A 16,211-nucleotide genomic window follows, 5' to 3' on the forward strand; every position below is an offset into this window, starting at 1 on the left:
GTGGAGCTGTGTGTAGCTCAAGTGGTAGAGAACTAGCCTTGAGCACAAATGCTCAAGGACAGTGCCCAGACCCTGAGTTCAAGCCCTAGAACCAGCACAGAAAGAAAAAAAAAAAAAAAGATACACTGAGGCTGGAAATGTAGCTCAATGGTAGAATGCTTTCTTAGCATGCACAAGGCCTAGATATGATCCCATCACTGAGAAGCAAAACACAATCCTTTATCCCAAGCAGAAGAGGTTCTGCTGGAGGGTGGGTGCTAGCAGAAGCAAGCTGGACAACAAAAGAGGTGGATGAGGATAAGTAAGGTTCCAAGTAGTTTGTTTGCATGTATGAAAACAGAACAAGGAAACACGTGGAAATTGCTTTGCGGAAGAAAGAAGGAGTAAAATAAGAGTGGTAGAGGGGGTAGACTGACTTGGAGGGAGATACGTGTGGACAAGAAACAAAACCCCCCACATCCTCCTATAATACTAATGTATTCATTTGTCAGATATCACACCAAAAGTACAGTCCATTTTTTAAAAGGTAATCAACTGGATTTCATCAGATTTTAAAACTTTTAAAGAAACATACCCAGAATTTTAAGATACTTCTAACTCAATAAAATGACAGCCCAAATAAACAGTAAGTAGGAGAAACTGTAAGGAGGAGGATCTCATGGAAGAGGCCAACCCCTGGGAATAGGCAGGACTTTATCTAATTTAAAAGCAAAGAAGGCCTGAACTATATGGGAAGGGAAATAGGCAAGAGAAACATGACATTTGGAAAAAACTGTGAAACAAAACAAAACAAAACAAAAATCCTCTCTACCAAAGAAATCTAGTGATAGCTTTGTAAAGCATAAAAGATATAAAAGATTAATGTCTTTAAAAGACCCTAACTGGAAATAAAGATAAACTAGCTTTTAGAGCAAAAAGTATTCCTTTAGAGTTCATATCAAGTTTTGAAAATTAAATGAAACAGATGGAGGATTCTGATAAAAGACAAAATACATTCAGTAAATGGTACTTTCACTAACCTACAGTTTTGCTAACTCACAGATCGTTTATACTTTTTACTCATAAGGCATACTAAAAAGTTTTATGTATCTGTCTAAAAACATTCCATAGTTCAGACTGATCCTTTTATTGCACTATAAAATAAACACCAATATGGGAATTTTTTTAACAGAAAACAGTGCTTTTGTTCAAATATCATACAGGAAAAATAAAAAGAAACAACACTGTTTTCCCCTAGTTCTTTTCTTCAGTAGTGAGAGTGGTGAAACCAACACCAACACATCAGATGAGAGCTCATTGCTGAGCGAGTCCCCAGGCTCCAAGCTAGCATGTTGTGCGTATATGTCCGTGTGTACCTGTCCTGGGGCCAGAACTCAGGGCCCAGAGGCTGTCCCTGAGCTCTTTTGCTCAAGACTAGCACTCTACTACTTGAGCCACAAGTTGATTTCTGGCTATTTGGTAGTTAACTGGAAATAAGAGTCTTTCAAGCTTTCCTGCCCAGGTTGGTTTCAAACTGTGGGCCTCACATCTCAGCCTCCTGAGTAGCTAGGATTACAAGTATGAGCACCAGCACTGGGCTGTAAGCTGTTTCGGTTTTTGCTTTTACATAAGTAGTTTAATGAGACTTCCACCTTGCCAGCATGGTGACACAAATCTAAAGTCGCAATTATTCAAGGGGTTGAGGAAAAAGGCTCAAGGTCAAAGTTAGCGTAAGATTCTAACTCCAAAAACAAGTTTTTGAGTAATAAGAATGTTAAAATAGGTTCTGTTGGGGGTAGGTACCAGTGGGATGGGGAGAACCACCTGGAGAGTGAAGGGGGTAATATGGACAAAATGCTTCATACATAAGTATAAAAAACAATAAAACACTGAAAAGTAGTAAGGGGTGAACTTGATCAGGATATACTTCTATGCATATATGGAAATGTCACATGAACCTCCCACACACATAACTAATGCATGCTAATAAAAACAATCTAAAAAAAAACCTAGAGATGAATAGAAAAAAATTGATACAAAAAAACTAAATGTAAATTAAGAAGTTTGTTTTTTGTTTTTTGCCAGTTGTGGGGCCTGAACTCTAGGCTTGGGTGTTGTCTCAGCTCAAGGCTAGTGCTCTACCACTTGAGCCACAGTGCCACTTCAGGCTTTTTCTTCTTATGTGGTGCTGAGGAATTGAACCCAGGGCCTCATGCATGCAAGGCAAGCACTCTACCACTGAGCCACCTTTCCAGCCCCACAGGTTTTTGAATGTTAGGATATGGACCTTATCTAAATATATTAATACAAAATGTGCAATTTTGTTAAACTTGAGTCAAGTAATACCATCAACAGTGTGTAAACTTGTCAACTTTAAAACACTATGTGGTTATAGAAACTCAGTCTTTAGCCAAGACAATCACAAGGGAATGGAGCAGATCTTTCCAAAGTACAAGGTATTGGGGTTCAAGATGTGAAACAAGAAATAGAGCACATGCCTAATAAGCATGCAGCCTGGAGTTGAAGCCCTAGTACTGGAAAAGAAAAAAAAAAAAAAAAAGATAAGGAGGAGAATGGATATTGCTCTCCTTGTTTTAGAGACTACAATTTTTCTATCCCTATAAAAACAAAGAAAAAAAACCCACAAATACATGTTATTATGTTGGCAATACATGTTTATTGTAAGATCATTCTAAATTCTCCATACAATATTTTCTTTGAAATGAAATTTTTTTTTTTTTGGGTCTGGTTGTGGGGACTGAACTCTGGGCCTGGGCGCTGTCCCTCAGCTCTTCAGCTCAAGGCTAGCACTCTACCACTTGAGCCACAGCGCCACTTCTGGCTTTTTTCTTTTTGCTTATGTGGTGCTGAGGAATCGAACCCAGGGCCTCAGGCATGCAAGGCAAGCACTCTACCACTGAGCCACCTTCCCAGCCCCAATACAATATTTTCATATGCACAAGTCTAGCCATTATACAAGGATGAGGAGTGAGAGAAGTGAAAAAAAAAAAAGGTCAAAAAGAAATGTACGGGAGTTCCGGGAAGATGGCGGAGGAGAAGTTGGAATCTGAACAAGCTCTCCCATAGAAAGTAGTTTTAGAGTTCCAGTCAACAGTCCTAAGCCAGAGAATCACACCAAGTGTGCCATCATAGGACAGAGAGTTAGACAAGAGAGGGGAAGCCAAGGAAACGCACCAGCTGCCGCTCCGGCGGCGGGGTCGCGGCGGCGACCACCACCGCGGAGTCATACCTGAGACACAGAGTCGGGGACGAAGGAGCCAGACGCAGAGGACGAGCGGATTCTACTCAACACCAACAAGAACCAACAAGGAGCGGACATCTTCATCCTGCTGTTTGCAGACCAGAGACGACCCAGGATCCAAGACTCGGCGTGAGTACAAGCCCGACGTCCTCACACCTCAGGGAGCAGAGGAAGGAAGGCCACCCCTCCCCCCCCAGCACCGGTGATCTCCATCTTGGATACCAACAAAGCTCGGAGGAGCTGCTAGCTCCAGCTCAGGCCTTGGAATAAAATGAGTCATTTAGCAGGTCACAAGAACTTAACAGCGAAGTGACCTGCCAGACTCAGCTCCATCCAGGGAAAAGTCACCCAGCTCAGGCACCAGCCATCGGAGTGCCTTGCCTCACTGGGTAACCAGAGCCAGAGGCTGCCCCTCCCTCTAGCAGCCACCACAATCAATTGAAAAACAGAAACCCTGAGAATGGCTCCAGGCTGGGCGCTGTGAGCTTTATCACAAAATAGCCCCAGGGAAAAGCTACTGTTTGTTGAAAGGCCTCAACTCTACCCAGAACCTAGCCTCATCACCACATCCCCCTCTTTTGTGACTCTCAAAGCAGACCACCCTCCCAGAAAACTAACCTGGGAGGGGGATCTCAAAATCTTGGGTAAAGCAGAGCATTTTTCTGCCTCTTCCAACCAACCGACTTAAGAAACCAATCAAGCCACAGGACCTCAAGCTGACCAGAGACTCCAACAAGAGACTGGTTGCAGACAAAAGGGAGATACAGGATTCTTCCCACTCCTCCCCCCCCCCCAAAAAAAAAAAATCAAAAGACTTTTTTTTTTCTTCTTCTTCTTCTTTTTTTTGCTTGTTTTTTGTTTTTTGTTACCTTATATATATATATATATATATATATATATATATATATATATATATATATATATATATATAAATTTTTTTCCCTTCTGAAACTTTTATTAATCTTTAATTTTTGCCTCTTCTGAAAAAATAATTGTTTTCCAGTAACTTTTTTTTTTCTCATCTTATAATTTTTATTTTAGGAATACGTGAATGAGAGTTTTCCTTTCTTTTCTTGTCTTCTTTCTCTTTTTCTTTCTTTCTTAATTATCTTTTTGTTTTTTATCTAGCTCTACTGAACTTCTGATCTTTTCTTCCCCATTTCCCATCCTTAAAGCTTTTCACATCTCCTCTATGTCCCTCCCCTTCTCTGAACATATTCACATTCCTCTCTAAATAGACGGTCTTTTAACCTCTATAATAACATTAATTTTTACGTTTCTATTCTTTTTCTGATCTCTTTTTATTCCCCTTTCCGTCTCTTCTTTTTCTCTCCCTCTCTACTTGCATCCTACCCAACCCATTTCCTGCACTGTGATTAGGACATAGTTAACTCTCCCTGTGCCTCCCCACACCAATCTATTCCTATTTTTTACCCACATCTCTCCCTAATCCTAATAATTTCTGGTTTTCCAAATTCTTTTCTGCGGTTCGAAGTCCTTTAACATATAGTCGTTTGATGTTGAATAGATATATCTGTTGAACTAGATTGTATCTGTAGACTATTGACTGTACAAACGCAAACTTTGGTTGATGGTTGCCTTAAGATAGTGTTCTAGCACAAAACTGGTGCAAACTTTATCTCAAATGGGCCGAGTAAGCCGGAAAAACACAAGAAAAATGGCAAATTCGGATATCTCAATTCCCAACCTTGATAATCAGGGATTAGAACAGATAAAGAATAATCCAGAGGAGAGTTCCCAAATAGCTCTACAAACACTAATAGCAAACATGATAAATGAGAAGTTTGACAATGTACAAAGGACTCTGTATGAGCGTGATAGGGAGAGAGAGGAGACATCCCAGAAGTTTATACAGGAATATCATAAGCGTGAGGAAGCTTCTCAAAAACTGATACAGGATTTGCGTGAACAACTTGAGAACACTCAAAGAGAAAGGGAGGAATGGCGTGAGCAGGCAGAGAACACTCAAAGAGAACTGCAGGAAGCCCACAGAAGGGAGGAAACTAATCAAAGAGTAATTCACGAATTAAGAGACCAGGTAGAGAATACACAAAGATCACTAAAGGCATTCATGGAATCCATTAACAAAGAGCTGAAGGAAGTCAGAGAGACCACAAAGGGAATGCTGAATGGAACCCAACAGAAGGAATGGCAGTCCAAAGAAACCATAACCAATCAACTAAGTGATTTGAGAACAAACACTGAACACCAAATTAAGGAAGTAAAGAAATTCATACAAGACCTAAAACAGAGCTTCAACAAAGAACTTGAAGCCATCAAAGCTGACCAATTAGAAGGAAAAGAGATAAAAAACAAAGTAGAGAGTCTTGACAGCAGGTTAGACCATGCAGAAGATCTAATCTCAGGGATTGAAGACAGCCTAGATATTATAGAGAAAGAACATACAACCATCCAAGACAAGTCCAAGAAATATGATAGGTCTATCCAACACCTGGAAGACACCATCAGAAGGCCCAACCTAAGGATAATGGGTGTAGAGGAGCACCTAGAAACAGAAGTTAATGGTCTAGGAAATTTGTTTAACAGGATCCTAGCACAGAACTTCCCAAACATACAAAAAGATAGGCCTATTCAGATACAAGAAGCTTTTAGAACCCCAAATAGACCAGACCAGAATAGGACATCCCACCGTCACATTATAATCCACACAGGATCAACCCAGACCAAGGAAAAGATCCTTAAAGCTGTCAAGGAGAAAAGGTTAATCACCTATAAAGGGAAACCAATTAGAATCACCTCAGATTTCTCAGCAGAGACAATCAAAGCAAGAAGAGCCTGGAATGACGTATGCCATGCCCTAAAAACAAACAACTATCAACCAAGAATACTGTACCCAGCTAAACTCTCCTTCATAACTGAAGGCCAAATAAAAACCTTCCATAGCAAAGAAAAATTGAAACAATACATCTCCCCCAAACCAGCCCTGCAAAAGATTCTTAAAGATGTCCTACACATAGAAAACCAACAAGAACGCAACAAAGGCCAAGAAACTGCACACAAACTGAGAATCCAAGAACCTTAGGAAGAACCCAGTTTTCACAGCCCCCAAGAAGGTGGATAACATGGCAGGAACTCCCAAATACCTCTCAGTCCTATCTCTTAACGTTAACGGACTGAACTCTCCAATTAAGCGACATAGACTGTCTAGTTGGATTAAAAAACAAGACCCTTCTATCTGCTGCCTGCAGGAGTCACATCTTGCCCGTAAAAACAAACATATTTTCAAGGTTAAAGGCTGGAACAAAATCTACCAAGCAAACGGCCCTCATAAACAGGCGGGAGTTGCAATCCTAATATCAGATAAAATAGACTTCAAATTAAAATTCGTGAGAAGAGATAAAGAAGGTCGCTACATACTAATTAAAGGATCTCTCCTTCAGGAGGATATTACAATTCTAAATATCTATTCGCCAAACAATGGAGCACCCAAATTTATCAAAGAAACACTACTTTCCCTCAAATCCCATATAGATCCAAAGACATTAATTGTTGGGGATTTTAACACACCACTCTCCCCACTAGATAGATCAACTCGGCAAAAACTCAACAGAGAAACCGCAGATCTAAACAGCTGCATAGATCAACTAGACTTAACAGACATTTACCGAACATTTCACCCAGCAGCATTAGAATACACGTTCTTCTCAGCAGCACATGGAACGTTTTCTAAAATAGACCACATTTTAGGCCACAAAGCAAACTTGTCTAAATTCAGAAACACTGAAGTTATACCTTGCATTCTCTCTGACCACAAGGGAATAAAATTAGAACTCAACACCAAAAGCCACCAAAGAAAGTCCGGTATCACATGGAGGCTGAACAACACACTGCTGAATCATGAGTGGGTCATGGAAGAGATTAGAAAGGAAATTCAAATGTTCATGCTATTCAACAAAAATGAACACACAAATTACCAGCTCCTCTGGGACACAGCAAAGGCAGTACTCAGAGGCAAGTTTATAGCTCTGAGCTCCTACATCAACAAATTGGAGAGATCGGAAACTAACAATTTAATGACACATCTAAACCTCCTTGAAAAAGAGCAGCAAGATAAACCCCAATCCAGTAGACGGAAAGAAATAATCAAAATTAAATCAGAATTAAATGAATTAGAATCCAAAAAAACTATAGAAAGAATCAACAAAACAAAGAGTTGGTTCTTCGAAAAACTTAACAAAATTGACAGACCCTTAGCAAACCTTATCAGAAAAAGGAGAGAACACACCCAAATTAATAAACTCAGAGGTGAGAATGGAAACATCACCACGGAAACAACCAAGATTCAGAACATTATAAGGGAATACGTCTCAAAACTTTATGCTAATAAGTTTGAGAACTTGACAGAAATGGACCTTTTCCTAGCAAATATTGACATGCCAAAACTAAACCAAGATGAGTTAAACCAGCTTAACAGGCCCATATCAAGCATTGAAATAGAAACAGCAATAAGAGACCTCCCAGCTAAGAAAAGTCCAGGACCAGATGGTTTTACAGCGGAATTTTACAAGGCCTTCAAAGCAGAGCTCACACCAATACTCCTCCAACTCTTCAATGAAATTGAAAGAGAAAGCTCACTACCCAACACATTCTATGAAGCCATCATAACCCTCATCCCAAAACCAGGCAGGGACTCATCAAAGAAAGAGAACTATAGACCCATTTCTTTGATGAACATTGATGCAAAACTTCTCAACAAAATTTTGGCCAATCGACTTCAACAATTCATCCAAAAAATCATACACCATGATCAAACAGGATTCATTTCAGGGATGCAAAGCTGGTTCAATATACGCAAATCAATTAATATTATTCACCACATCAACAGGAGCAAGAATAAGAACCACATGGTCATCTCAATAGATGCAGAAAAAGCATTTGACAAGATCCAACACCCCTTTATGATGAAGGTTCTGGAAAAATTAGGAATCCATGGAACATTCCTCAATACAATAAAGGCTGTATATGACAAACCTACAGCCAGCATTATACTCAATGGTGAAAAACTAAAGCCATTTCCTCTTAACTCAGGAACAAGACAAGGATGCCCACTCTCTCCACTTCTCTTCAATCTAGTATTAGAATGCCTAGCTACAGCAATAAGACAAGATGCAGACATAAAGGGCATCCAAATAGGGAAAGAAGAAATAAAACTCTCCCTCTTTGCAGATGACATGATCTTGTATTTAAAGAATCCCATAGACTCCACTCCCAAATTACTCAAGCTGATTCAAAACTTTGGCAAAGTAGCAGGTTATAAAATTAACCCCCAAAAATCAATGGCTTTTCTATATGCCAACAATGAGAAAAGTGTGGCTGAAATTAGGAAAGCAACTCCATTTGTAATAGCCCCACAAAAAATAAAATACCTAGGAATTAACTTAACCAAAGAAGTGAAGGACCTCTATGATGAAAACTTTAAAATCTTGAAAAAGGAAATCAACACAGAACTTAAAAAATGGCAAAACCTCCCATGCTCCTGGATTGGAAAGATTAACATCGTGAAAATGGCAATACTTCCCAAGGCTATCTACAAATTCAACACGATACCTATCAAAATTCCACCCTCATTCTTCAAGGAAATAGAGGAGGCAATCCAAAAATTCATATGGAACAATAAAAGACCCCGAATAGCAAAAACGCTCCTCAACGGAAAGAACACTGCTGGAGGAATATCAATACCAAATTTCAAACTCTACTATAAAGCCATAGTAATCAAAACAGCTTGGTATTGGCATAAGAACAGACCTCAGGACCAATGGAATAGAATTGAAAACCCAGAAATGAACCTACAGACCTATAGCCATCTAATCTTCGATAAGGAAGCTAAAACAATAGAATGGAAGAAAGACAGCCTCTTCAGTAAATGGTGCTGGCAAAATTGGTTAACTACATGTAGAAAACTTAAGCTAGATCCTTATATATCACCCTGCACCAGAATCAACTCCAAATGGATCAAAGACCTTGAACTCAAAGCAGACACTCTGAAAACATTACAGGATGGAATAGGAGAAACCCTAGGTCTCCTTGGCTCAGGTCGAAATTTTCTGAATAGAGACCCGGAAACACAACAAATCAAAGAAAGGTTGGACAAATGGGATTGCATAAGATTGCAGAGCTTCTGCAGGGCAAATGACATAGCTGGCAAGATCAATAGAAAGCCCACCGATTGGGAGAAGATCTTTAGTAGCCATACAACGGACAAGGGTCTCATATCTAAAATATACTTGGAACTCAAAAAATTAAACCACCCAACAACAAATCCTCAAAGAAACAACTGCCCAATAAATAAGTGGGCGAAAGACTTAAAGAGAAGCTTCTCTGAAGAAGAAAGAAGGATGGCCAATAGACACATGAAGAAATGTTCAACATCCCTAGCCATAAAAGAAATGCAAATCAAAACAACATTGAGATATCACCTCACTCCAGTTAGAACAGCAAAAATCAAGAACTCTAACAACAACAGATGCTGGAGGGGATGTGGATAGAAAGGAACCTTACTTCATTGTTGGTGGGAATGTAAACTTGTTCAACCACTTTGGAAAGCAGTATGGAGGTTCCTCAAAAGACTTCACATAGATCTCCCCTATGATCCAGCAATCCCACTTTTGGGCATTTACCCAAATGTTTACAAACAAGACCACACTAAAGCTACCAGCACAACTATGTTTATTGCAGCATTATTTACCATAGCTAAGATATGGAACCAACCCAGATGCCCCTCAGTAGATGAATGGATCAAGAAAATGTGGTATATATACACAATGGAATTCTATGCCTCCATCAGAAAGAATGACATTTCCCCATTTGTTAGGAAATGGAAAGGTTTGGAAAAAATTCTATTAAGTGAAGTAAGCCAGGCCCAAAGAAGCATAGGTCCCATGGTTTCCCTTATTTGCAATATCTAGTATAGGTATGAGTCAAGCGGAAAAGGTCAGATAATGTGATGTTAGGAAAATGAACCCTTAAATATGTATTTTAATGTTTTCGTTTCTTTCATGCATGTGTTTCTAACGCATTTATAAGATTATTTCTTTGTTGCTTTGTATGTCCCTCCCCCACAGTGTAACCCCCGCTTTCACTATATTTGATGTCAGTATAACATGTGGAGGAGATGGGGACAAACAAGTCGTTTAAGGATTCAGGTGGACCTGTTGCAACAATGAGAAGTACAAAATGTCATGTCAAAACCAGCTTTACAATGTCTGTGTGGGGGGGGAGGGGGGTATAATTGGGTGGGGGGAGGGGGGTAAAATTGGGTGGGGGGAGGGGGGAGGCGGGAAAGGGAAGTGAAGGGTAAACAAAGGAGGAGGCTGCAATGCTTGGTAAGAAATGTATGCATTATCCTGCCCATGTAATTGTAGCCCCTCTGTACAGTATGTTCTCAAATAAAATAAAATACAATTAAAAAAAAAAAAAAAAAAAAAAAAAAGGTTGTTGACCAATTAAATAGAAAGTAAAAGAACAAGTTTCAACTATATATCTAGTTAGGGCTCAGGATGCTTGTTCAGTAGTAAAGCTTTTGTCTGTCATATGCAAGGCCTGGGTCACATGCACACATATGCAGCACACACTAACACATGCACAAACACATACACTAAAAAAGCAAACAGATACTACTTAGCTAATAGGAAACACATGTAAGGTTAAATATAGAACAACTCAAATGTGGCTTAGTGACAGTGTGCTTGCCTAGCATGCATGAAGGCCTGAGTTTGATTCCTCAGTGCCACTTAAACAAAATTTACCTTTATCTTAGTGTGGACATCAAAGATATCTGGGATGCTACCAAAGATAGTTTTAATCTCTTCTGGTGCAAGAATAGGCCCACCACGTTGTCCTTCTTCTTCCAATGGCACCTGAAATAACTGATTGGGGAAAACAGAAGAATATGTTAAGAAGACGGTGGTAAAAAGAAAAACAAAGGTAAAATACACACGGTGGTAAAGGGGACAAGATGTTGAGATGCTGATAGAAAAGAATTAAAAATGTTCCTACATTTAAAACATTTTTTCTTGCAACACTGCCTATCCTACTTATATTGCATACTCTGTATGTACATATGTATACATAATAAATATAACCCTTAAAAATTAATAAAAGCCAAGCAATGGTGACTCATACCTATAAATCTAACTACTCAGGAAGCTGAAACATGAGGATCTTGATTCAAAGCCAGCCCAATCACCATTTGCCAGGCACCAGTATCTCATGATTGTAATCATAGGTATTCAGGAAGCTGAGATCTAAGGATCACAGTCCAAAGCCAGCCTGGGCAAAAAGTGGGAAACTCGTGAAAAAAACACCATTTAAAAAATAACCGAAGAGCTGGAATGTGGCTTAGTGACAGTGTGCTTGCCTAGCATGCATGAAGGCCTGAGTTTGATTCCTCAGTGCCACTTAAACAGACAAAGCTGGGAGTAGTGCTGTGGCTTAAGTGGTAGTTTACTCACTAACCTTGAGCAAAAGATCCTCAAGGACAGTGTCCAAGACCTGAGCTTAAGCACCAGGACTGGCAAAACAAACAAAAAAGTAGCTCCCCCCATTGTTTTGTATGTAGTGTTCCAACTCCATGGTGCACATTATCATTACAGCAAAATCAATACAACAAACCATAATTTACAGTGCTCAGCAGCCCCATGTGGTCAGTAACCATCATATTGTACACCAGATGTACAGAGTTAAGGAAGAAATATAAAGCATGAAATCACTAGGACAACCTATCTTGAGACTATACATGAATAATATAGGTTCTAGACTAGTCCTGAGAAACCCGTATCTCTAATTAGCCAGCAAAAAGCTGTAAGTAGAAGAGTGATTCAAGTGGTGTAGTGCTACCCTTGAGCAAAAAGTCAAGTGAGAATTCAAGGCCTTGAATTGAAGTCCCAGGATTGGCACACAAAGGAAAAAAAAAAGAAGACAGTACAACATCCTTGGGTTGTGGGGACAGGAACCAGTGGGAATGGGGAGAGCTAAAATGGAGAATAAATGGATATGGTAGTCTGTTTGCATGTATAAAAATAGAACAATGAAACCTGCTGAAGTTGTTTTAAGGGGGAGAGTGATAGACAGAGGTAAGGCTGAGCAGGATGTATTGTTTACATGTGTAGAAATATCACAATGAAAACCCTAGTACCACTTACGTTAATTTAAAATTTGAATTAAAAAAATGGATGAGTTGTGCACTAGTAGTTAATTTACAACTGTAATCCTAGTTACTCAGGAAGTCTGACTCCAACAGCCTAGGCATAGGTGGCATATCCAATTATCCATCAAAATGACAGACTGGAAGCTTGGCTCAAGTGGTAGAGCACTAGCAGTAAGTAAGCAAGCCTGAGTTCAAGCCTTAATAATGGCATTGAAAAAAACAAAACAAACAACAAAAAAATAAAAACAGTCAGTTGCCGGTGACTCACGCCTGTAATCCGAGCTACTCAGGAGGCTGAGATCTGAGGATCGTGGTTCAAAGCCAGGCCAGGCAGGAAAGTCCTTGAGACTCTTATGGACAGTGCCAAGACCCAGACTTCAAGCCCCATGACGGGGGGGGGGGGGGGGGGTGTTAAGCAAAGAGAAGAAGGTATGGAGGGTTAAATTGGAGAATTCTATACACATGACATGTATTAAAACAGAACAAAATCTACTGAATTTGCTCCAAGAAAGGGGAGAAGAGAAGTGATTGTAGGAGTGGGGTACATTATATACATGGAGTACATCATGTTAACTCCATGGAATATAGGAAAACCCCACAGTGAAGCTCCTATGTACAACTAATTAGGGAGAGAAAAACTAAGTCTAAAATTGTCACAAAGAACTATAAACAGGTTTAGCAATCGGCATTCATTCATAACTTTTGGCATCACATCTAGTTGTGGCACATATGCTTTTGTAATTGGTCCCCTGTCATATTCTGCTTGTGTCTCTATTAATTCCCACATTCTTAACAACAAAATCCAAGTCCAGATCAGAAACTACCTATCATTTTTTCTATTAAAGATAAACGTGGTGGCCTCTACTTCATTTTCTTGACAATATGTCAGCCTAGCTCCTTCATTACCTAAGACAAATTTATTCCTTCTTTCCAAAGATAACAAAATAATGTCCTATTACTGTCTTTCAGAATCTGAATTTCAGTTTATTCCTTAATAATATCTTCTTCAATTATGTTCTGAGGAATCATGGAATTACTATTTATATTGTGAAGTAATTCCACAGTACATTTTATTATCAGTGAACAATGAGTTAAACATCCCAATGTGATTAAGCACTGTTGATTTCATATGTGATATTTAATGGTCAAGAAAGAGACTTCTTACATCAACTTGCCAACTTTGCAACTATTTGGACAATCTTTTGCCACATATACACAACATTAAGTAAAGCAACAGCTCTGGAAAAGATATCTTTAAACGTTTCTATCATGTCTGAATATAAATGTACTCCCTTGACATCATAAAAAATTTTTTTAAAAAAATGTGATCTGGGTGCTGGTGGCTCACACCTGTAATCCTAGCTGAGATCTGAGGATCACAGTTTGAAGCCATCCCAGACAGGCCAATCCATGAGACATTTATCTCCAATAAACCACCAAAAAGCCAGAAGAGTTGTTGCTCAAGTGGTAGTGCAACAACCTTGAGTATGATAGCTTAGGGACAACATCTCAACGCTGAGTTCAAGACCAAGTATCAGCAAAATAAAAAGTAAAACTATGAAAGTTGTCAGGATCCCAAATGGAAGCACGAGTGTCAACTTTAACCCAAAAGAAGTAAAGTGGGGGCGCTGGGAAGTTGACTCAGTGGTAGAGCGCTTGCCTTGCATGCCTGAGGCCCTGGGTTCGATTCCTCAGCACCACATAAGCAAAAAGAAAAAAGCCGGAAGTGGCACTGTGGCTCAAGTGGTAGAGCGCTAGCATTGAGCTGAAGAGCTGAGGGACAGCGCCCAGGCCCAGAGTTCAGGCCCCACAAACGGACCCCCTACCCCACCCTCCAAAAAAAGAAGTAAAGTGGGCTGTCAGATACTAAGTAACGAGCACAAAGACTGCCTGACAAACTGCAAGTTTGAAGAAAGGTCATCACAGCCTGGCACAAAAGGACCTCAGGAACCTCAGATTAAAGCCACTACTACTGGGGCTAAGGATTACGGCTTCAAAATAAATGACATAATTTCCTCAAATCTGTCTTTAACAAGTCCCTCAACCTAAGTTTCTTTGAATAAATCCACCATGTACTATGACATGCATACTAGTCACAAATAGCTATCATTTGTGTTTAAAGAATCTGATTCCTTTGGATTAACAGGGAACCTGTGAAGCTCTGAATCAAATTAAGTCCTAAGATTAACTACTAAAGATCTTGAAAGTCATTAATAAAATGGTGCTATTTCTAAATGAATAAAATTCCAACTATAGTCACTTACCAGCAGTTTGTCTGCTTAATCACAGACCTATTAACACTAACAAAGTACAGCCAAAACAAGGTAACAATAAAAGTAAATTTCCTAATAAAACTTTTAAATTCTCTACACATGCTATACAGTTCAGTGGATGATGAGGCTCAGTCAATCCCGAATCATTATCAGATTGCTGTGTTCTCATTTCCCTACCCTTGGTGTTTTGTGAAAATCCACCCCTACAGAAGCAAGGGTGCTCAAAAAGGGTGCTCAATGTGCCTAATGACAGCAAATAAGTAAAAAATTGAAAAACAGCTTTCTTTAATGGAAGTTGGGCAGGGCGGGAAAAATGAATGCACGGCCTCAGTATAGCACTCAATTCTATGCAGGCTGCACATGTGGGGTTTCTACAGTGGTCTCCCTTGCACCACACAGCTGCAAACATCAAGGGTCTGCTATCTATTGGCATTTGTAGTATCTATGTTCAGTTAGTATTTGTGTATAATTTTCTTCCAAAATCCAGTATTTTTTATTTTTATTCTTGGGAGTTTTTATGTTTAATGCTAGGAATGAACCCAGTTAAGGTAAGTACTCTACCTCTGAACTACTACCCTACCTCTTAAAGACAGTATCTTTTGGAAAAAACAAAACACAACCAGAAATAGTGGTGTATGCCCATAATTGCAGCATTCAAGAAAACGAAGCAGGAATGCTTCTAGTTTAAGGCCAACCTAAGCTCTGCAGCCAATTTGATGGGGGTCATGGCAAGACCCAGTCTCAAAAAAGAGCAAAAATTATAATAAAAATACAAAGCCAAAACAAGATAAAAATCTTTGATTTTACACTTACAAATGTGGAAATCGTTTTACAAATTGATACTTACTTGAATAATTGTTGCCAAAATATTTACATAATTGCTCTCAGTCTGATAGAGCTCTTTTGCAACTTGCCACCTGGCTGACTGCTTTGAAGGAACTGGAGTAGAATTTTTGGAAGACTTAGTACAAGATTTAGGTGTATCTGAAAGTATTTAATAAAAAAAAACAACAGGTAAACACTTAATTGGAAAACAGACTAAATACAAAATATTGTAAGATAAGATACAGATTTTTTATTAAAGCAGAATTAATCCCTCATAGGATAAAGGCAAAAAACAGAAGGGTTAAAAATATTACTATTCCAAATCAACATTATACTAATAAATAATTTAGGCTCTTCAGTAATGTCAACTGTCATTAAAAAGGAAGGATTCCAAAGTAGAGGAAAATAGAAATAATTAGCAATGTGTGATCAACAAAAACAAAAAACAAAAAAAACAAACTTTCTTTTGCCAGAAGTGAGAGTAAGCCATTAGTGAGAGAAGTAGAGAAATGAGAAATGTGCATGTTAATTTTTTCCTTATAATAAATATAATAGTTATTTAAGAAATGCCTTAAAAGACTGTGATGGCATATGAGTTATAACCCCAGCACTCAGGAGACTGAGCAGGCCAGCATGAGCTACACATTGAGACTTTGTCTCAACACAATACGAGAGCTAGCACATA

General features: G+C 39.1%; 1 protein-coding gene across 2 annotated transcripts in view; it reads right to left on the minus strand.

The window, feature by feature from the left end:
* Positions 1–16,211, minus strand: part of Ect2 (epithelial cell transforming 2) — a 66,045-nt gene that overhangs the window by 31,192 nt on the left and 18,642 nt on the right. For both annotated transcript variants that reach the window (XM_069991884.1, XM_069991883.1), the window contains 2 exons: positions 15,549–15,685; positions 11,029–11,148 (listed from right to left, as the gene is read on the minus strand). In XM_069991884.1, the coding sequence (XP_069847985.1) occupies positions 11,029–11,148; positions 15,549–15,685 (257 nt within the window). The remainder of the gene's footprint in view (positions 1–11,028; positions 11,149–15,548; positions 15,686–16,211) is intronic.

This window comes from Dipodomys merriami, unplaced genomic scaffold (genome assembly GCF_024711535.1).
Source record: "Dipodomys merriami isolate MVZ:Mamm:240054 unplaced genomic scaffold, mDipMer1.0.p SCAF_40, whole genome shotgun sequence".
Classification (NCBI taxonomy): Eukaryota; Metazoa; Chordata; class Mammalia; order Rodentia; family Heteromyidae; genus Dipodomys; species Dipodomys merriami.